This window comes from Malania oleifera, chromosome 1 (assembly GCF_029873635.1).
Source record: "Malania oleifera isolate guangnan ecotype guangnan chromosome 1, ASM2987363v1, whole genome shotgun sequence".
Taxonomy (NCBI): Eukaryota; Viridiplantae; Streptophyta; class Magnoliopsida; order Santalales; family Ximeniaceae; genus Malania; species Malania oleifera.
In genome coordinates, this window is record NC_080417.1 from 23,146,024 (window position 1) to 23,168,375 (window position 22,352).

The 22,352-nt window shown below is 37.0% G+C and overlaps 1 protein-coding gene across 1 annotated transcript; it reads left to right on the forward strand.

Annotated features, from left to right (window-relative positions):
• The first annotated feature begins 2,800 nt into the window (after nt 1-2,800).
• On the forward strand, nt 2,801-6,984 carry LOC131163076 (F-box protein FBW2-like). The gene is made up of 2 exons (XM_058119785.1): nt 2,801-3,257; nt 6,382-6,984. Exons 1-2 carry the CDS (start codon nt 2,899-2,901, stop codon nt 6,902-6,904), a joined length of 882 nt encoding a protein of 293 aa, XP_057975768.1. The 5' UTR covers nt 2,801-2,898; the 3' UTR covers nt 6,905-6,984.
• Nucleotides 6,985-22,352: the final 15,368 nt, after the last annotated feature.

Sequence of the window (22,352 nt, forward strand, 5' to 3'; positions counted from 1 at the left end):
TTGGTACTGATGATTGTACTAAGACTTGCATGCAGGTTCGTTGTGCATGTGTATTCGGACTGAAAGACATAAGATGATGACGTGTGGTGTTCGTGCCAAAGAATGAAGAATTGTGTTGTGTATTTGTATTAATTATTTCATTTCTTCATTTTGGGATGTAATATCTATTATGAACTGTATAGCATATGACTTGTAATATTTTGCATCATGCATGATAGGTAGGTATGCTCAAATCGACCATAGTGGGACTTTAGGTGCCTACATAGACCATAGAAAGACCTTTGGGATCGGTTGACCGACAGCGAATTTTTTCGGTGTCCTCAAAATGAAAAAAATACCTTGAAATGACTCTAGGACACTCACATATGTATGGCTAAGTGAATAGGGTGTTTGCACAAATTGAAAAGAACCAAAATGTATGAAAATTACATATTCGATGGACCGAACTCCCATGTACAAAATGCCCTCGGTCGACCAAACCAAGATCGGGTCAACAGGTTGACCACAGCCTGGTCGACCGAACTCACACAGTTCATTTGACCCCGGTCGACCGAGCTCCCTAAGAGTCAACATCTTAACCACCTGGTCGACCGAGCCCAAATTGCATTACATCGCTCTGGTCGATCGAGTTCCCATGTGTGGGAACTTAATTGTCAGGTCGACCGATCGGCTCAGTTCAAAATCTTCCCGGTCGACCGAACCTCGCAAAAAAGAAAAATTGCCCTTGGACTTACAACTCCGGTTGACCGAACTTATAGTTCATTTAATGGCCGGTCGACCAAACCTTAAGAACTTTGGTCAACCGAACTTGCCTCGGTCGATCGGTGCTTTCGGATTGCCCCATATTTTTTTTCCACAATTAATATTTTTAAACGGGATTAATTTATTGAAATAATATTAAAACTTTTATAATTATTCCATTTGTGTCCTTAACGATCATATTTTTGGGAAAATCTATATATACCCCCTCATTTAGAATAATTAGCAAGAGATTAGTAAGATCATTAAAGCCAAAATTCTCTCAAATTTAAAAATCATTTTATAGCCTATACTACTCCCATACACTTAAAAACTTCACTTTCCTTGATCATTCAAGTGTTGTGAGTATTTCTAACTCTATTGTGCTTAATCTAGCTAGCTAGAAATTTCACTTGTATTATTGCTTAACTGATTTTATTTGAGAGTTTAGCGTTAAAGTTCTTCCACCGATTTCATTTGATAAATCTTGTGTGGGAAGGCTTTGAGGGTTGTGGTTCTTGTATTATCATTGCATGTTATCTAAACCTATATTTTTGTGTGCAAAATCATTTTCAAAACTTGTATTCAAACACTCATTGTGCTTAGATCATTGAGAATATCTTGTTGAGTTTGTTTGAATCAACTAGCTAGCATATTTGAAACCTTGATTTGATTTTGTGATATTCACATACTGTGTTTCAAATCTTACTTTGATATACACTCTAGATCTGAACTGAAAATCTATACTTGATTGAGCATTTAGCACACATTAGAGCACTGAGCATATTTACATATCATCCGTGCTTGTAATATTGACTGAGATGTATTGGTGCACACATTTGCTTGTCTAGAAGAGTATTTCCGTGTACAAATTTTATACAAATTGGTTGGATTCTAGGCGTGGACTTGAAAAGAGAGACTAACCTTGTTGAATAGTTCCGAATTGACTTAGATCCGGTTAAGAAAGTTAGGTGCACCATCCTGTTAAGGCGTGTTGGTTGAGGTCAACCCTTTGAATTGACCTAATTTGTTTAGGTGCCGCTCCACCCGTTTAAGTGAGCATTATAGTGGTAATCTTTGTGCTGGTGTGGCTAAGGTGGGAACGTAGGCAATTTGGCCTAACCTTGATAACATATTGCATGCACTGTTTACCTTTCTGCACTTTACATTTACTGCACGTGTATATTTATTTATTTATTGCGTAGACTGACCCTAGGCCGTATTACACTATTGGTAAAACTAGTTAACCTAGACAATAAATTTTAAATACCCAATTCACCCCCGTCTTGATATTGTACTAAAGCTAACAAAGACTATTGGCCTGCATATGATAGTGGTGAGTGAATAAATTATTCAATACATATAGTGAGCATACAATTATTTTAAATAATTTATTTATAAAATTCTATTATAAGAGCATACAATGGGGAAGATCCAGTTATATGACTGTATCGACATGTCCAGCTAGACCGATTGTAGTGCCCTAAATGCAATTTGTTGCTGATAAAGCTTGTCGGTCAGTTTACAAGTCTATCGCTGTATGATTTTAGTTATGTGCATATTAAAACTGACTTTTCAAAAGTCGATTTTGATTTAAATTAATTTTACTTTCATGTAGTTACAACGGGAAGGAGTGGATTGTTGGAGGCTTTGTATAGAAAGTTGGTTATGTCATTTTTTACTTAAAAAAAAAAAATTTATGCACAAACTAAGCAGGTGTCAGTCCATTTTCTAGGTAAACACATAAAAATTCATTATATGTTTTTTGTATTTTTTTTTTTAATACTCTACCGACTTGAAAAACTCCAAAAGCGCCTCTAGAAACTATAATTGCCAAGTAATTAAATAAGTGATTAAAATAACCGGCCAATATCAAATCATCATTTTTCATTTTTGCTGGAGTGAAGGGGCCCAATGTAAGGAAAATTGCACACGTTTCTCTCATCCGTTGGACGAGCTTTCGCCTTCAGAATTCCAAAAACTGAAAATCGAACCTTCTCCCCCGCACTCCGCATTTGCAAACCTGCACACTTTTCTATTCCACTCTCTGTCCGTCACCATTGGCATGTGAGACAGAGCAGCTACTTCTTTTTCTAGAGAGAGAGAAACATTCTGGTATGTAGAGAGAGAGAGAGACTGGGGAATTAAGGGAATTAAGGGATGGAAATGGTGGGACCGAAGCGGATGAGGTTGTGCTCCGGCCAAGATGGCGGAAACGACGTCGTTGCGACGGGACGGTGGGAGAGTCTGAACCCGGAGGTTCTGGCGCTGGTATTCGTGAGAATCCCGGCGGACGAGCTCGTGAGGGTGGTGTCTTTGGTGTGCAAATCGTGGCTCGCCGCCGTGGCCGGTCCCTACTGCTGGAAAGAAATCGACGTGGAGGAGTGGTGCCGCCGGAGCCGCCGCCCAGACTGGATTGACTCGGCGGTTCGCAAACTGGTTCGCCGTAGCAGGGGCGACTTCGGCCTCCTCGCTGCCTTCAAGCTCGGCAACGCTGGTTTCTCCTTCGCCGCCAACTTGTAATATGCTTACACTACTCAATCTCTTAATTAATTACTTTTCTGAATGCTAGCTATATATCTAGCTTGTATTGGCGCGGTGGTTTCGCCCTGTCTGTGTTTTTGGAATGTTGTGTGAAAATGAGTGGTATGGACCAGACTCCCTTCCTCTCACGAAGAATGACCATCTTGCAGAATACCCAGATTTTGAGACGCTGTTCTCAATCGCACTGACTTCTCATTTTCATTTTTTTTTCTTCCTTCTACAATAGTTTTCGCTTTTACAATGTTATCATCCGATGCTTTAGGAGTATGGCGAAGAAAAAAAAAATTATAAAATGTTTATGACAAAGGCTAACCTGGGAAAGTGAGGTAACTCTGTTCTTTTTAGTTGTTCTTGTTGTTTTGATTTGATTTTAATTTATTTTTTCAATAATCACATACAAACCTCACCCTTATATCATTAACGAAGTCATATTAAGAAGCAGGTTCAATATATAGCTGAGAGCTTGTGAGCAAAAAACTTTTTTGTGAGTGTTAATGACATCGAACAGGGTAGAACCCAACCAGCTCTAGGGTATGGTGTGGTGGTGCTGGACTTAATTTATAAGTGTTTCTTTGTTTTGTTGACCAATAATAATAATAATAATAATGTGGGAGTTACTTGGATATAAAAAAAAAAATTGAAAATCAAGTTCACACTTTGTATGGATAGTATGTGCAAACATTTGCTTTGCCATAGGACAAGCCTTTCTTAATGGTTTATATTGCAGAGTCATTGTGTATAAGATCCTTTTTTTTAGTGTTTATGAATGTAAGTGTCATTTTGATGTGGAGAAATAAAGTTGAATACATTATATAAATAGTGCACTAGTTTGATATTAGTGAGTTGATCAGTTATATGTGCTCTGTGAATTGCATTGCATTATAGATGCCTTTAATTTGTTCTGATTCAACCAAAAGGTGAAAAATGTGCTGATGGTTATCTCGAGTGGAACCTTTTATTATTTTTGGATAATGGGAAATGTAGAAATACAGTAGAAAAAATTTACGAAGACTGCTTTTTAGAAAAATTTTGACAGGTATCTCATGCAGCGAACTTTTTATGGAACACCAGGAAAGCCATTTTAGTAGATTAATTCTCCTCTTTTTCCCCATTTTCCTTAGGAGAGAGGTACCCAAATGGCATTTTGGAATTCCACCACTCTTCCAAAAATTTGTCTGAAATTGTCAATCACAATGGAATAAAAAAAAAAAATTGAATGATAAACATGAAGAAATCAAGTGATAAATATGATTCTATTCTAATGTATTGTAAATACTTCAGAGTAAGAGCCATCACAAATTTTTAAAATGGTTTTGTCTGTAATCATCTTCATGTAATAACTAACTTGGGAATGATAATTTATTAAAATGATCTCATGGGCAAGATGGTCTGTAATGTTTATTTATCTTAAAATGTTTTATCTCTTTTATCCAATAAAAAAATATTGAATTTTTTGTGTTACTAAATGAATGCCTGAATGGCTTTCAACAGCTATGAAGGATACCTTTATATTTTTAAAAAAACTATTCTGTTATTGATAAATGACATGGAATGAAAATTTATTAAAATGGCCTCATAGTGTTTCTTTGCAATTTGTGAGATTGTATTTTATTGTCTCATCTGAAGATTGAAAACTTTTTTATTTTGGTTTGATTGGAGGCCCAAACTGGGCCTATGCTACACAACAGGAGGCAGCCCATCTCTAAAAAATTGTTTCAATAATATAGTCAAATATCGATTTGTTTTGATTGAAATGATTTGTACTCCGTTACTGAATGAATGCCTAAATGGCTCTCAATGACTGTAAAGAATAATTTTTAATTTTCTAAAATGGATTATGTCAGGAAAAAAAAGGAGTTCAAAGAGAGGGTTTAAGGATATTGATCTATCTACTTCTTGCAATCATATGGTGTTCTTTGAATTTGTCTATGAATTTTATGACTGCAGTTAATTGTTTGTTTTAGCATGGCAGAAAACCTTGGTTCTTGAACTCCCATATTTGCTGACAGTGCTCAACCCTTTGATTTCTGTTTTCAAGGTTTTGTTGTAGAAAAAAAAATGTAACTTATACCATATCATTTTCCCCCGTTCATTCTTCCATGTCAATATAGAACTTGAACCTTAGATCTCATCCCATCTCAATGGGCTTGCCACTTGGTAGACATTGCAATTTTTTTTTCTTTTGTTAAATTTCTTATTTTTAGTTTTCATGGCATATGAACATGGTAGTAATTGTTTATTTTTGGAATTGTATACAACAAGAGGCAGCCCATCTCTCAAAAATTATTTCAATAATACACCCCAAATATCAATTTGTACTCTGTCATTAAATGAATGCCTAAATGGCTCTCAATGACTACGAAGAATAATTTTTATTTTTCTAAAATGGATTATGCCTGGAAATAAAGAGATCTAAGAAAGGGTTTAAGGATATTGATCTATTGTCTATCACTTTCAATCATATGATATCTTTGAATTTGTCTGTGAATTTTATGACTGCAGTTATTTTTAATTGTTTGTTTTAACATGGCAGAAAACCTTGGTTCTTGAACTCCCATATTTGCTGACAGTGCTCAGCTCTTTAATTTCTGTTTTCAAAGTTTTGTTGTAGAAAAAAATAATGTCGCTTATATCGTATCATTTTCCCCACTTTCATTCTTCCATAGTCAATTCAGAACTAGAACCTTAAATCTTATCCATCTCAATGGGCTTGGTAGACATTGCAATTTTTTTTTTTTTGGTTCCTTCTGTTAAAATTCTTATTTTTAGTTTTCATGGTATATGAACATTGTAGGAATCGTTTATTTTTGGAATTGTGACAATATGCATTTTCTATCTGCTAGGATTCCTGCTTTTCTTACAAAACTTTGAATACAAATTAGGATTAGGAATTCATCTGCAAATTGTAATTTTGAAGTTGATTGCAGTTGAAATGTAAACTTAATGGATGATTAAATGAACCATGACCTTATTAACCAACCTAGGAAGTTAGGAAGAACCAAGCATCTTAAAAACATTTTTACAAGAAAAACAAAAGATCAAGTGCTCCAAAGATAATCTTTTCTATGTCCTTTTTCCTCTACTATTTTTTTCCTGTAGCGGGAGATGCCTCAAGGAATTGCGGATACCGATGAGCAATGTGACAGACAACACGGTGGAGAAGCATGCTGAGTCACTCACCAAGGTAAAAGTTCTAGACATCAGTAACTGTGTGAAGATAACAAGCAAAGGGCTTGAAGCATTTGGGAAGCACTGCAAGTGTTTAGTTCAATTGAAGAGGAACATGCCTCCACCAGAGTTGGGGATGCCTACGGCTGGAGTGGCTTTGAAGGCTGATGATAGTGAGGCAATTGTCATAGCTGATAATATGCCAGGCCTCCACCATCTTGAGCTCGGTTTTGGCCGCTTTGGTAACCATGGCCTCAATGCCATTCTTACAAGTTGCAAGCTTCTTAGCAATCTTGACATTCAAGGGTGTTGGAATGTGGAGTTTGATGCTGATCTTGAGGACAAGTGTGAGCAAATTGAGCTTTTTAAGGACCCTTGGGTTGATGATGACTATGAAAATTGTGGTTATTCGGATGACGATGGTGAGGAATTGCCCTTCTCAGAGTCAGAGTAGTTCATGGCTCATGCCTTCTCTTTTTTGTGCAAAAGAATATATACTTAAATTTCTTTTCTGGGTGCATTTGGAGTAGTATTTTTTTTTTTGCCATAGAACTGTTGATAGATTGTGTGGGATATTTTGGTGGGAGACGTGCAAGGGGTATACTGAAGAATCACATGCATAGCAGAGAGAAGAGTTAACTATAGAATCTTGGTGTGACGCTCAGTTCAAAAGAAATTACTTTGATTTGATATGCGATCATGTCTACAAACAGGTGAAAGTAATCATGTTAGATGGGAAGACCGAGCTTGTTATGTGGTGGATACTTGTGTGATATGCTGATGCATGACCTTCACTCAAGGTTCTGCAATGAAAGCTGGCTTTGATTTTCATTGGTTAAACTGTTTATTGGTTTTAAGGTTTAGAGGTTCGTTCCTTTAGTCATTGCATTTGAGAAGTCAAATGGTAAACACTTCTATGGATGAATGAAGGTCATTTTGTTTGAAGAGAGATTCTGCCCTCTATTTGCATTGGTTTTGTTGATGCTTGACTATAGTTCTAAGAAATGTTAAAGGTTATTGGGATTCAAAAAGTGGAGCCATTAGTTCCACCAATTTAACAGCATATCATCCAAATAGAAAGATTTGATGATTTGTTTGTTTTGAACTCTCTCCTCATTATGAATGGCTATTTACAGTGATGATGGTGAATTTGACATGAATAATTTCGTCTTAGGTACCTGGTGCAAGCTTTTGTACCATTTGTCATACAAAAAGTCTATTATGGGGTAATGATCTCCTTAATTCTGTATATTTATGAGACGGACATTGGCATGACAGATGAGAAATGTGCAAATTTTGGTCCAAATCGAATTAACTGAAAAAGTTGGTTAAGGTTAATTTGGTAAAGTGCTTTGGTTGGCTTGGTTAATGAAAAATTTTAATCGAAATGGTTTGATTAATTGGGAATTTGACCTAATGTTCACCCTTTATTTTTGTTATGTTGCATATATTTGATCTTCTCTCTTAGTTTATCCAATGTTGGCATGTTAGAATGGGATGGAATGAAAATTACGAATATGTAATATTATAAAGAGTAATTTCATTTTATTCCACTTTAATTTTTGCCCTAAAAAAATCATTTAGAGGTTCTCCCCTCTTCGCTCTCTTTTAGCTACTAGTTATACTAGAATATGGCTGAGATGGTGATGGGTGGGTTTGTTTAAGTGGTCTTGATAGTTTGTAAGCATTGGGGCTGGGATTGAACAGCTTCTGCCCTGTCTATTTGACTTGGGGTGGGCTCTGCCCATTTTGGGCTACTCACTCATTTGTAGTCTGATTGAGGGAAGAGTTGGAATTGTTTCTAAAGAATTAGTAGGAACATGCAATAATTCCAAGCCCTTCACATTATCCCTCTTCCCTGCTCCCTTTTTTTCTTTCTAAGAAATTGCTAGGGACTGCTCCAAACATAGGAAGACGAGCAAAACTAATGCTTGTTCTTCAATCTTCAATGGTGGGCTGCTTTTATTAAAATAAATTAAAAACAGCATTCCAAATCTTAGATGGGAGACTATACCTCAAAACTCTTAAGTTGTTAGATTTGACTTTTGAGTCATAAGACTCCACTCCTAGTACTACTTGTCTCAAACATGATGTTATGAAAAACATTAGGTTTCTACATTCACAAAATCAAAAGGAAAATATGAGCAGAGCCGTTTATACATTTCTTCAGTATGCCTACTTTCACAGGGTTTTCTATGAAAGCTTTCCGTATATTGTATTAAAAAATAGATTAAGGTAGTATTTGGAAGCATAAATTTTGGATTTTGAATTTAAATTTATGCAAATTTGAAAAAAAAGCTCAATAAAATTTTAAACTAAATTTTGTTCAAATTCACACAAATCTAAATTTAAGTGTCGAATCCGTACTTCCAAAACTGTTGGCCACAAGTGCATATCTATAGTCCATATGTCAATTCCAAAAAAATGACCTCTTTATGAAAATATAGTTACAGCATTTTCTAAGACTCAAAAAATATTGTAGCATTCCGCAACATGGTATAGACACAATTGGGGTATGTAAAGAGGTTTCACGTAGATTGATCTTTTGGAAGTGTCGATGACTCCTAATGCGGTTGAGTCGTCATGATGGAAAAGACATGTCGAGAGGATGAGCTTGTCGAGGATTCCTAATGCTATGGGAAGGAGATGTGAACTTCGCCATGCTATCCTATTTGAATATGAACCATAACACTTTTTACAAGGGGATTGATCTGAACAACTTATGGGGTCAATTTTAAAAGCCTAAGCATGATATGATGTATGAATAATTTTATTCATTCAATCAATTTTTCTAACATAAAATTTTCCAAGCTCTGATTGTCTGTGTGTAAAAAGGAGTAAAAAAAGAAAAAAAAAAGAGAGATTTATGGAAGATATCGGACATGGGAATCGGACACCAAGGGGAGAAAAATTATCCTATATCTGTTTCTTAAGACTCCGTTTGGAACTTGGAAAATATTTATGAAAGAAAAGGAAAATATCAAATTTTTAGAAATACCGAACAAGTATTATTATATTTCTTGTGTCTAAGAGTATACATGGATGTCTATTTATAGAGTGACGGGGATCAACAGCCCTTACCTTGTCCTTTGCCGACATGGTGACACGTGGACGGCCACCCAATGTCCACATTGGTTTATAACTCTCGCAAGTATACATGGAGTATCTTGAAGAATTTCAACATGAGAAGACCCGAGTTGACATGCTATTGCAAGTCTGAGTTCGAGACCCATGAGGGCCCCACACAGCTTGTGAGCCCCACACAGCCCAATGGGCCCCACACGACTCTAATGGGCCCCACACGATTTTGGCCTTCCTTTTGGAATATGTTTAAATTTCAAATTTGAATTGTAATAACGTAAGACAACTAAGTTTGACTTGTGTGCTTATGAGTTGGAGTTTCTTAGTTTTTTAGTAAGTATTAATTGTGTTAGGTGACTCAATCGAAAAATGAGCAACTCAAAAGTTATCCCAAGTATAGGAGTTTAGTCATGTAATACTTAACCCATGGGTCAAATCGCCTCCTCAGGGAATGTATTTTAATCCCAAATTTTGCGTAATTTCAACCAAAAATAAGAAACAAAAGGGTCACTAAACACAGTTCATATTTGGGTTTTTTAGGATGTTCAGATTTTTTTTGACGAATTAAAAGAATGTGCAATTTAAATTATAAATCCTAACATGAACTAAATTTAACAATTAAATTAACAACGAGAAACAACCCTACATTTAATCAACCAAGCAAGAATTAAAACCCACGTTTGAACTTCGGAAAAAGACTAAAGATGATAACTTTAAGCAAAAACTTAAGCATGCAATTAAAAAAAACTCAATCAAATACAAACTCAAGCAAAAACCAAAATTTTAATGCAATCAAGAACTTAAACCAAAATTATAACTTTAACAACTAAACAATAAACGGAAACACAAAAAAAATTTAGATTTTAATTAAACTAAAATTAAAATAATTAGAACCCAACAAAAGTTAAATTCTAGAGAAGACAACAAATTTAAATCCTAAAGAAGATATATATTTTTTTCTTTTTTTAAGGTCAAACCGAACTTTAACGAAAAAAAAATAACCCCAGCAAAAATTAATTCTAATGATAATATTAAATAAGAAAAGAAAGGAAATAAATAAACTTTAATAATCAGATCCCAACAAATAATTAAAAGTTAAAACTTTAAATGAAATCCTATGAAAAATAACAATATTCAATTAACAAGTTAAAAGAAAGAATAAGAGAGAGAGAGAGAGAGAGAGAGAGAGAGAGAGAGAGAGAGAGAGAGAGAGCAAGCTAGCTCGAGTTCGTGGCCAGCTGTGTGGGAGAATTGGAGCCGCAATGCAAGAGAGCAGGAGCAGGGAGGGGCCTTCCTTCTTTAGCACAGCAGCTGAAAGAAGAGATGGCAACAATAGTCATGGGCTTTAGGTCTTCCTCCTTTAGCACAGCAGCAGGAAAAAAGAGGTAGTAGAAGCCACAGGGGCTTTGGGCGATGACAGAGCACAACAGCACCAACGAGACTTCTCGGGTTAAGGGGGTTGACAACAGTTGCAAGAGAGGGGAAGAGCATATCGAGAGAGAGGAAGGAAAAGGAAGAGAAGAGAAAAAAAAAAATGCTTGAGAGTTGAGAGAGAAGAAAGGAGAGAAGAGGAGGCTGAAGAGAGAATGGATAAAAAAAAAAAAACAGACGAAAGGAAGAGGAAGAGAGAGAGCGTCATATTCTGAAGAGTAAGGGATTTTCGTTTGATTTTACCCTACATTTAATTAGAACCCAATTTGATATCCTCTTCCATTATAAGGATCTGAAGTTCTAGGGTTAGCCAGTGTTGTGGAAGCGAAGGGTTGCACTAGGTTAGCTAGTGTCGGTGACATTGAAGTTGTGACAGCGACTTGTGATAGCGTCGTCGATGACGAAGCTGTGACGGTGACGGTGATGCAGGCAACTATGATGGTGATAGGGAAGACGACATAGGACCGACTGCGTCTCTATGAACCACCGGGAAGATCTCGCTACAACATTTGTTATGTGCTGCCAGGAAGCTGTCACGAAGGAGGGTTATGAAGCGGTGATTGCGGTGACAACGACGATGAGCGAACCTGTGACGACGACGACGAAGCTATCCATGACGTCTTCTTTCTGTGAACTGTTGGCTCTTGAGTTTCTTCTTTTCGCGAAGGAGGGTTAGGGTACAAGTGTCGGCGATGACAACTTGAATGGCGATGATGACGATGAAGCTACGATGGCGAACTTGCGACGACAACATAGTTTTAAGGTGACGGTGACGACGTAGCTAACGATGTCTTCTTTACTGTGAACTCCTGGAAAAATCTTGGGGGACACCATAGTTTGCAATCGCCATCAAAACTTAGGTTCAATTTACTCTCTCCATAAAAATTTTGGTTTTTTAACAATATGGAAAACAGGTAGCCGCTAGCCATGGCCGCACCGCCTCCGGTAGCTGTTACCGGAGGGTTGAGGGGAGGTGCCGACGGTGGTCCACGGGTTGAGAGGAGTGGTTCAAGGGATGATATGGTTGGAAAGGGGGAAGGTTTCGCTGGAGGAAAATCGTTTGCGGAAGCATTGAAGAGGCCAATTCCATCTTCAAAATTCAAGATCTCTTTGAGGAAGTCGGAACTGATTAATGGAGAATTAGGTTTTGTTTTCTCATATGTGGAGATGGAAAATGCTACTAAGGATCTGAAGTTTGCGTTGGTACTTAAATTTCTTTTTGTAAGGCCTTTTATCGATGTCCTTCGAAGGCATATTATCCAATCTTGGGGTCTTTCTAAAGTTCCAATGATAAGTTTTATTTACAACTATCATGTTTTGTTGTATTTGGTAAATGAAAAGGATTACATTCATACATGGGCATGAAAAGGAAGATGGGTGGCGGGGTGTTGATTTCGGCTATTTAACTGGTCCGTGAATTTTGATGTCAACAAGGAGCCGTCGATCGCACCACAATGGATTTTCTTACCAGGTTTGCCTTTACATTTATATAGAATGGACCGTTTACAGAGTTTTGCCACTAGATTTGGTAGATTTTTGGTGCGGATAATGCCACATTGTATAGAACACGAGCCATTGGTGCAAGATTATGTGTTGAAGTGGATTTACAGAAGGATCTTGTGGAGGATTTTCTATTGGTGGTAGGAAAAAAGCAGAGTTGGCAAAGGGTAATATACAAGAAGAGGGGTTTCTATTGTAATAAATATTGTAGGCAAGGTCACACAGATGTGGTATGCTAGTTTGAAGTAAAGTCTAAGGATAAAAGGAATGTAGGTATAAGGAAGGAGGGAGATGAGATGGTTTGGAAAGAAGTGGGTAGAAAAGAAAATGTGATAGTAAAAGAGGAAGGTTCTGTTTTGAGGATTCAGGATCAGAGGGTGGAGGAGAAAAAGAATGAAGATGTAAGTGGTCCTTCGAATGTGAATGAGAAAAATAAAGAAGTTGTGAATGAGGTTAGTAATATTGGTACATATAAAGTGGAAGAAGTGAATTTGTTAGAGAAGAATAGTGGAGAGAAAGTCGAATGTTTTCAAGATCATAAGGCAGGGGTGTTAGGGGTGCATGTAGAATTGGGTGGTTGTTCTAAGACTATCCAGGAAATCAGAGTTTTCGATGAAGGGGGGAGGAGAAGTAGAAAATGATAAAGATAGAGAGGAGGTTGTGGTGGAGGAGGTGGATAAGAGAGAGGGAGAAGAGGAGTGTGGTGTGTAGGGATAATTATGATGGGTTATCTGACTGAGATATGGAGGTTTGCATTGATACTCAAAAAGAATGTTACTCTGATCCAAGTAATGTGTCAATGGGTGTATCGGAAGGAAGAAATAAAGAAGATGGGCAAGTGAGAAAGTTTAAGAGGGTTAAGGTAGTGCTCCAAAAATTGAACTTATGATTGACAAAGTTATGTTTTGAAATATAAGAGAGTTGAGCACATCAAAGAGAAGATTGAAGCAAATTGTGAAAGATCAGAAGGTTTTGATTTTGGCTATTTCTGAACCTTTTCAAGATGTGGAGAAGTTACGAAGGTGGCTAGTGTATTTGTAATTTACTCATTTTTGTTCTAATGTAGAGGAAGGTGGGAAGATTTGGCTGTTCTGGAAAGATGATGTTCAGGTTGATTAGATGGGTGCGTCAAATCAATATTTGACAGTTTTGTTAACAGATGATAGAGGCTCTCTATTTTTTACCTTTGTATATGCTAAATGTTATCATATTAAGGAAGAGAATTATGGGAACAACTTTAAGGGATGTCGAGTTTTGATGTGGCTTGGGTTGTTATGAGAGATTTTAATGTAATTCGGTCAAATGAGGAAAGGGTGGGAGGTCGACCTCGCTTGGGTTCGTCTATGGCTAAATTCAATGGTTGTCTTAATAAATATGGATTATTGGATCTCATATTCAAAGGAAGTCAATTTTCTTGGTGTAATGGCCATCAAGGATTGACGAGAAGTTGGGAGAAACTTGACAGGGTGCTGATTAATAATGTTTTTTTTGTAAAATACGGTGAAACTAAGGGATTATTGCTGAAAACAAATACTTCAGATCATTCTCTTATCATATTACAGCTGGGAGTGAGTATGGAGAGGTATGGGCTAGTGCTTTTTAGATTTCAAAACACGTGGACGTCGCATGGGGATTTTTTGAAAATGGTTGAATCATCTTGGAGAGAACATCTAGTGGCAGATTTAGGGTTTAGTTAATTGGCGGGTAATTTGAAAAGGCTAAAACAAAGGCTTAGGATGTGGAATAAACATACTTTTGGTCGTGTTGGTGATATCATACAAGAGTTGGAGGAAAGGGTGGAAAAATATGAGAATGTACTACAGATAAAGTACTCAGAATTAGTTGAAGAAGAGTTTCTTATTTCTAAGGCTGAATTGGAGGTTTGATATAGAAGGGAAGAGACAAGGCTAGCGCGGTGAGTAAAGAAGAAATGGCCAATTGATGATGACCAAAATTCAAATTTCTTCCATGCGGTGATTGCACAAAGAAGGTGTAACTCTTGTGTGAATTCAATGGTGCTTCCTGATGGTTCGGTGGTGGGAAATATGCAGATGGTTCATGATGAGGCTATAAATTATTTTGAGCAATTCTTGGGGCAGAATAGTTCAGTGCAAAGGCCAAATCTGGATAGTATTATCCAATCGGTGGTTTCTAAGGATTCTATAAGAGAGCTGAAGGAAGAACCGAAGGAGAAGGAGGTATATGCAGCTATTTCTTCCATTTCTGTAGATAGTAGCCCGGACCGGATGGTTTTGGGTCTTCTTTCTATCTTATCTGCTGGAAGATTATTAAAAATGATGTGATGAAAGCGGTAAGGGCGTTCTTCAAATGTGATATGTTGCCTCAGTATTTTTGTTCCTTTTATATAGTTCTTATTCCGAAAGTAAAGGATCCTCAATCTTTTGATAAATTTCCCCTGATAAGCCTTTGTAACGTAATCTATAAAATCTTCTCCAAAATCCTTGTTGGCAAGCTATCGTTAATGATGGGCGATTTAATTTCTCTTGAGTAAGGTGCATTTTTGAAAGGGATGATTATTTTTGAAAATATAACGCTTGCTCAAGAGATGACAAAATTATTACATAGGCGGGTGAGAGGAGGTAATATGATGCTAAAAATTGACATGAGAAAAGCGTATGATCGAGTGGAGTGGCAGGTGGTAGATCAGATTTTCCATGCTCTTGGTTTTCCAGATTATTTTTGTAAGTTGATTCAGAATTGTATTTCTACTCCATGGTTTTCTGTTATGATGCATGTCACTTACAGGGGTTTCTTCAAGTAAAAAAAGGGTTTGAGGCAAGGGGATCCATTGTCCCCCTATATTTTCATCCTCATGGAAGAAGTTCTTTCTAGATTAATTCAAAAGAAGATGACTGAGAAGTGGATTTTACCATTTGTGCATCCGACTGGTGCACCTAATATATCGCATTTAATATATGCTGATGATGTTATGATTTTCGCTAAAGCTGGTAAAAAATCTGTTAGTCAGTTAATGGAGGTGATCAAGGAGTGTGAAAGTTGGAGTGGCCAAAGGGTGAATAAAGATAAATCAGTTATTTTTTTCTTAAAGAAGTTAGATGCTCAGAGGAAGGGAGAAATTCTATAAGAGACTGGTTTTATTGAAGGTAAATTTCCTTTTACGTATCTGGGAGTGCCGATCATGGATGGTAAATTAAAGGGCTGTCATTTTGACCCTTTAATTGGAAAAATCAGAAGGAAAATTTAGGGCTGGAAAAGAAGACTATTGTCTCAAGGAGGTCGTCTAGTTTTGTTGAGACATGTGCTTTCGAGCATGTCACTACATCTGTTAGCTGTTCTAAATGCCCCGAAACCGGTGATAAAAAAATACAAGGTATGTTTGCCTTTTTTTTTGGGGGATTTAAGGATGAGAAAAAAAAAAAAAAATGAAATGGAAGGCTATGAAGAAATTGTGTGTTCTTGTGGTGGAGGGGGGCATAGGAGTAAGGGACATTTCGGAAGTGCAATGATTGTTGTTTATGAAGTTTGGTTAACAGTTATTGACACAAAATTCTCTATGGGCTAGATTTTTTAAAGTTAAATATATTAAAGGAGGACATATTGCTCTTTGTAGGCCACATGGATCGGATTCTGTTTTTTGGAGGAAAATTTTGCAGTGTATGCCTGAGTTGTTAAGTAAGTCTAAGTAGAAGGTTAGAGAAGGAGATGTAAAATTGTGGTATGATAAGTTTCTGGATTCGAGACCATTGTTTTCAAAATTTCCAGATGGTGCACATTCACATATCAGATTAAAAGATTTGGTTATTAATAATGTGTGGAATGTGAAAAATTTGCAAAGGATTCTAGGTTTTAATAGAGTGGAAGAAGTGATGGAAAGAGTTGGGAAACTTAAAAACTCTTCGGACATCCTGCTATGGCTCTCGGAAAAGAATGGTTGCTTTAATACAAAGTCGGCATGAGATGCTATAAGAGTTAGAGCTCCAAAGTTTGATTGGGAAAAGTGAGTTTGGAACAAATGGTTACCGAAGAAAATTGTTATTTGTATGTGGAAGGCTGCTTTTGAGTCCTTAAGTGTTGATGAAAAGGTGAGAAGGGTGGGGGTATCACTTGCTTCAGCATGTGATTGTTGTAAGATGAGGCAATCAGAGGATGTAGAGCATGTTTTGAATAAGGGAAATCTTGTTGCTGATGTATGGAGGAAGGTTTCGGTGGAGGTAGGTATACCGTTCCTTAGGCACCAAAGCTGGAAAGAAAGAGTCCAAATGTGGTTTAATAGGTCTTCCAAATACTCTTAACTAGGAACATTGATGGGTTTGATTCCTTGTTTAGTAGTTTGGAGGTTGTGGAGAAGGATATGTGTGACTAGAATGGACGAAAAATTGGAGAGTAGTACAGATGTGTGGCTATCCATTAAGAATTGGGTGGGGGTTTTAAGTGAGAACATGATAGTTATGACTCATTTAAATGATGATGATGTTCGGATATTGCAAAATCTAGAGGAGCAAGTTATGAATAAAAAGAATAAAGCTATGCAAGTTGTGAAATGGCTAAAACCGAGGTAAAGGAGGTCAAAACTAAATTTAGATGGGAGCAGCTTGGGGAACCCAGAGCCGGGGGTGGGGGGGGGGGGGGTGGTGGTGGCGTCCTTAGAGACTATGAAAGTTTTTCATTTTTGGTTTTTCAAAATATTTTAGTTCTTGTTCTAATAATGAAGCTGAATTGAGAGTAGTGATGGAAGGAATAAAGCTTTACAAACAATTGGGCCATACCAATATTGACATTGAATGTGATTTGAATATTGTAGTAAATTGGATAAGATCTAGTAAATGTTCTGTATGGTATTTGTGATATTTTTGGGAGCAACTTATTAGTGCATTGGAGAGAGTAGATTTTTCTATAAATAATTTCTATAGAGAAGGGAATAAAGTGGCAGATGCGTTGGCTCGACAAGGTGCCATGAGGAGGAATAGCTTGTTTACAAATAGTAGTCAACTTCCTAGAATTATCAAAGGTTTATATAAATTGGATAAGATAGGTACGACTTATATGAGATATGTTTAGTTGGTTTTCTTTTGGTATTGGTATAGGTTTGTTTTCTTCTTTTTTTTAGTTTAATGCATGGGGTGTTTTTTATTTGGTTATTATGTAAGCCCCAAGTGTCCTTTTTTTTTTCATGGTATTCTTCCGCCATAAGTGAGGGTTATTAATAAAATTAAGAATGGAGGTGACGTCCTTTTTTATCAAAAAAAAGGAAGAGGAGTGCGGTTGAATGAGAGAAAAAACCATTTAAAGGCTCTTTAGGAGCCCTACACAACCGCATGCACAAGAGGACCTGGCTGCATTGTAACGTCCTCAAAATTCTCACCATTAAATATATATATATATATATATATATATATAAATAATCAAACCTATGCAGCGAAAACATAAATCATACATCCACATATATCATACAATACCAGAACTCAGTATTTCCATCATATAGCCATAAAATACATCTCCCCCCAGTAAAATTTATCAAAAAAAGAATACAAAACTATACACCATCTTACCTTGTAACTAGGGTAACCAAGAAATATCTATCCGCGAGCCTGATCCGCTCGCCTAACTGGCTTACCTAAAAAATGTTGGAATAATAGGGTGAGTCGACGCTCAGTAAGTGAAAATATGCTATTACTAGTGTGTGGTGACTAAGTTACATAAATTTTAAATAACATCTGAGCTGTAATAAAGGATAAATATGTAAAGCATATCTTACACTTTTCACAGTTTAAAACACAACTGTATTATCTGAGTTTTTCTACTTTTCATATTCCTAATATCATACTATATTTATCAAGTATAGTAAAACTGTATACATATACATAACTGTACTTTATCCCTAGAACTCTGTATGTCATGATTTGACCCCGCATGATAGGGTTGTGTGGCTCGTAGGCGGGACTTAACCTGGTCGGCCCTCCAGGAGAGTCACTATACTTTACACTACCTCAACCCGGCCAAATTGCATACTCTCCTAGGTGGGGGATTGGCGGCTACCTCGTCAAACTGGCCCCCTCAACCTAGCGAATTGGGGAGCTACATACTCTCTTAGCACAGTTGACAGTACCCACACACTATCTGAGATATGTGGTTGCACTCTATCTGTATTAGTAAAGGTACCGTGCTCTGTATTCTATATCTGTATCTGTCTGTAATCTTTTCACAAGAATTTGATACTATATATATTTACATATATACTCTTTTACTGTTTTCATCGTGTTTCCAAAATAACCATAGCACTATAATTCTATATAGTAAATACTGTAATATCTGTAGCATCTTGATGCTATAACTGTATAATCTGTCTGTATCTTCTATCTGTATAATCTGTCTGTATACTCTGAGTGTTATGGCATTTAGAAAAAACATAACATTCTGTAAATACTATATATACTTATCTGAATAAACATGTGTATACTGTCATTTATATATATCTGTTTGTGTAATCATTTAAATAAAAACTGTATATGTATACACATTCCGTCTGTATAAAATATATAAATATCTAACTATATTTGTACAACTTGATATACTGAAAAACTGTATAAAACTTCATATCCAATAATATCTACTCAGGTCGCACATACTTTAAAATCACAAATTTAGTAAAAACTACATAAAAAGTGGTATACATGCATATTTGTAAAATTTCTATTAATATATACAAATTTCCTAGCATAACATATTTCCCTTACCTAGTTTCTGAAAAGCCTTCACTGAACTCTGGCCCTACACCCGCAGGGTTCTCCAACACCCTGAAAACGACATTTCTTAGAACAAAACATCAGTATTTTCCTGCATACAACATTTCCTATGTAGGGAAAGCATATTCTAAATTAAACAACTTACCCTGAGTTTGAGATGAATTCCAAATTAACTCCACCAATGATCAGCTCTAACAACTTGTAGAGAACTTCGTCAGGAGTGTCGTGGTGGCCTCAGATCTTCGATCCAGCGAGCAACAGACTTGAAATCGAAGAGAGAAGGAGTGGGAGACATTTTAGAGAGAGAGAGAGAGAAAGTTTTTGTGCCAGTTTTCTGCTGAAAAATCTGGGTTTTCACTATTTATAGCCTCGGATTCATCAATGAGACACGTCATCTCGTCAATAAGTCCTTAAGGAATTTCATCGACGAACTTCCTCCCTCATCGACGAATTTCAGACTACCCCAAAAACCTCTCTCAGTATTTTCTCATCGACGAAACCTGTGCTCGTCGACGAGCTTCTCTTATAACCTCATCGACGAATCCTTTGTGTTCATCGATGAAATTCTGAAAAATCCTTGGGTTATTACATTCTCCCCTGCTTATACAATTTCGTCCTTGAAATTTACTGTTTGGATTGAACACCATTATACATTCTACCATCTCGTAAAGGTAAATGGTCTACTTATTTTATTACTTACCCTCACTTATGGCGGAGGAATACCGTGGTTACAATCTAAGTTTTAGGAGATTACACATATGAAACTAAAAGACTACCTATCCTATATATTACATTACAATTCCATCGTGCTAACAAAATAAAATTACTATTACCTATCTACTCATACTTTACCTGTTTACCACTAAACCTCTTGAAATAATTGTGGATATTTCCGTTTGATCTCATCCTCGAGTTCCTATGAAGCTTCTTCTACAGCATGGTTCCTCCACAAAACTTTCACTAGCTGGATCTCTTTCGTGCGCAGTTCCTGTGTCTTTCTGTGTAAAATATGTACTGGCACTTCTTCATAAGCTAGCGAATCTTTAAGCTATATCTATGCATAACTGATTATGTGGGATAGGTCAGGAACGTATTTCCTTAACATAGCGACATGAAATATGTCATGTATTCTAGACAGAGCTGGCTGCAAAGCTAGCCTATAGGCAACTGGTCCTACTTTCTCTAGTATCTCAAAAGGACCAATATACGTAGGGCTCAACTTGCTCTTCTTTCCAAATCTCATAATTCCTTTCAGGGGAGCTATCTTCAAGAATACCCAATCCCCCACATCAAATTCTAGTTTTTGGCGGCGAGTATTTGCATACATTTCTGCCAAATCTGCATTGTACTGATTCTTTCTTTAATTAGTTGGCCCTTGTCGGATGCCTGCTGTATTATTTCTGGACCTAAAACTTGTCTTTCGCCTACTTTATTCCAAAAAAAAAAAGGAGATCAACACCTCCTACCATATATTGCTTCGTAAGGTGCCATGCCGATACTAGCCTGATAGCTATTATTATAAGCAAATTCGACTAATGACATAAATTGAATCCAACTGCCTTTAAAATCAAGCACACAAGCACGAAGCATATCCTCTAGTGTCTGAATTGTCCTTTTGGTCTGTCCATATGTCTAGGGATGGAAAGCAGTGCTGAATGCTAACTGTGTACCCATAGCTTCCAGAAAACTCGTCCAAAATCGTGAAGTAAACCGAAGATCTCGGTCGGAGACTATGGATACTGGCATGCCATGGACGCGAACTACCTCCTAAATATATATATCTCTGCCAATCTGTCCATGGAATAACCGACTTTAATCAGAATGAAATGAGCGGTCTTCGTCAAACAATCAACAACCACTCAAATCGCATTCAACCCCTATTGCGCTAGTGGTAATCCCGTAACGAAAACCATCGAAACGTGATCCCATTTCCATTCTAGAATAAACAATGGCTGCAACTGCCCTGCTGGTCTCTGGTGCTCAAATTTAACCTGCCAGCACGTCAAGCACTGCTGTACAAATTCAGCTATCTCTCTTTTCATTCTACTCCACTAGAAGTATTCCCACAGATCCCGATACATTTTAGTGCTACTTGGATGTACAATGTATAGGGATCTGTGAGCCTCCTCTAATATAGTTCTCCTGATCTCTGTATCTGCAGGAACACAGAGCCTAGTACGGAACCGCAGGACTTCATCATCTGATATGTTGAATTCCTGACCCTGACCATTTCGCATCCTAGCCATTACCTTTAGCAACTCTGCATCATCACCCTGAGCTGCCTTAATCCTCTCATATAACGTAGACTAAACCACTAGACTGGCAACGACTACTTGAGGACTCTCCTCTATCAATTCTATGTTGAGCCTCTTCAAATCCGTCAGAATTGAGTGATGAATTTCCATAGTTGCCGGTACGGGTCCCTCTAATTACCTACTCAGAGCATTTTCCACTACATTTGCATTCCTTGGATGGTAACTAATCATGCAATAATAGTCTTTAATAAGCTCTAACCATCTTCTTTGCCTTATATTCAACTCTTTTTGGGTGAAAAAATATTTTAAGCTCTAGTGATCTATAAAAATCTCACACTTTCCACCATATAGGTAATGCCTCCAGATCTTGAGAGTGTATACCACAGAAGCTAACTCCAAATCATGCATGGGATAATTCTTCTTATATTCTTTAAGCTGTCTAGAAGCATATGCAATAACTCTACCGTGCTGCATCAACACGCACCCAAGTCCCTTCAGGGACACATCACTGTATATTACAAATCCATCCTCCCCTGAAAGAATAGTTAGTATTGGAGCTGAAACTAACCGCCCCTTTAACTCCTGAAAACTATGCTCACAGTCCTTGGTCCAATCAAACTTCACATTTTTCCTTATAAGTCGTGTTAATAGACTAGAAAATCTAGAGAAGCCATCCACGAAGCATCGGTAATAGCCTACCAATCATAGAAAATTTCTAACTTCTTGAATACTTCCTGGCCTTTCCCAACTCACCACATCCTCTGTCTTACTCGGATCAATTGATACTCCCACTTTAGAGATCACATGGCCAAGAAAAGTAACTTGTCTTAACTAGAACTCACATTTCTTGAATTTTGCATATAATTTTCTCTTTCTCAATATCTGCAACACCAGCCTCAAATGTTGTTCA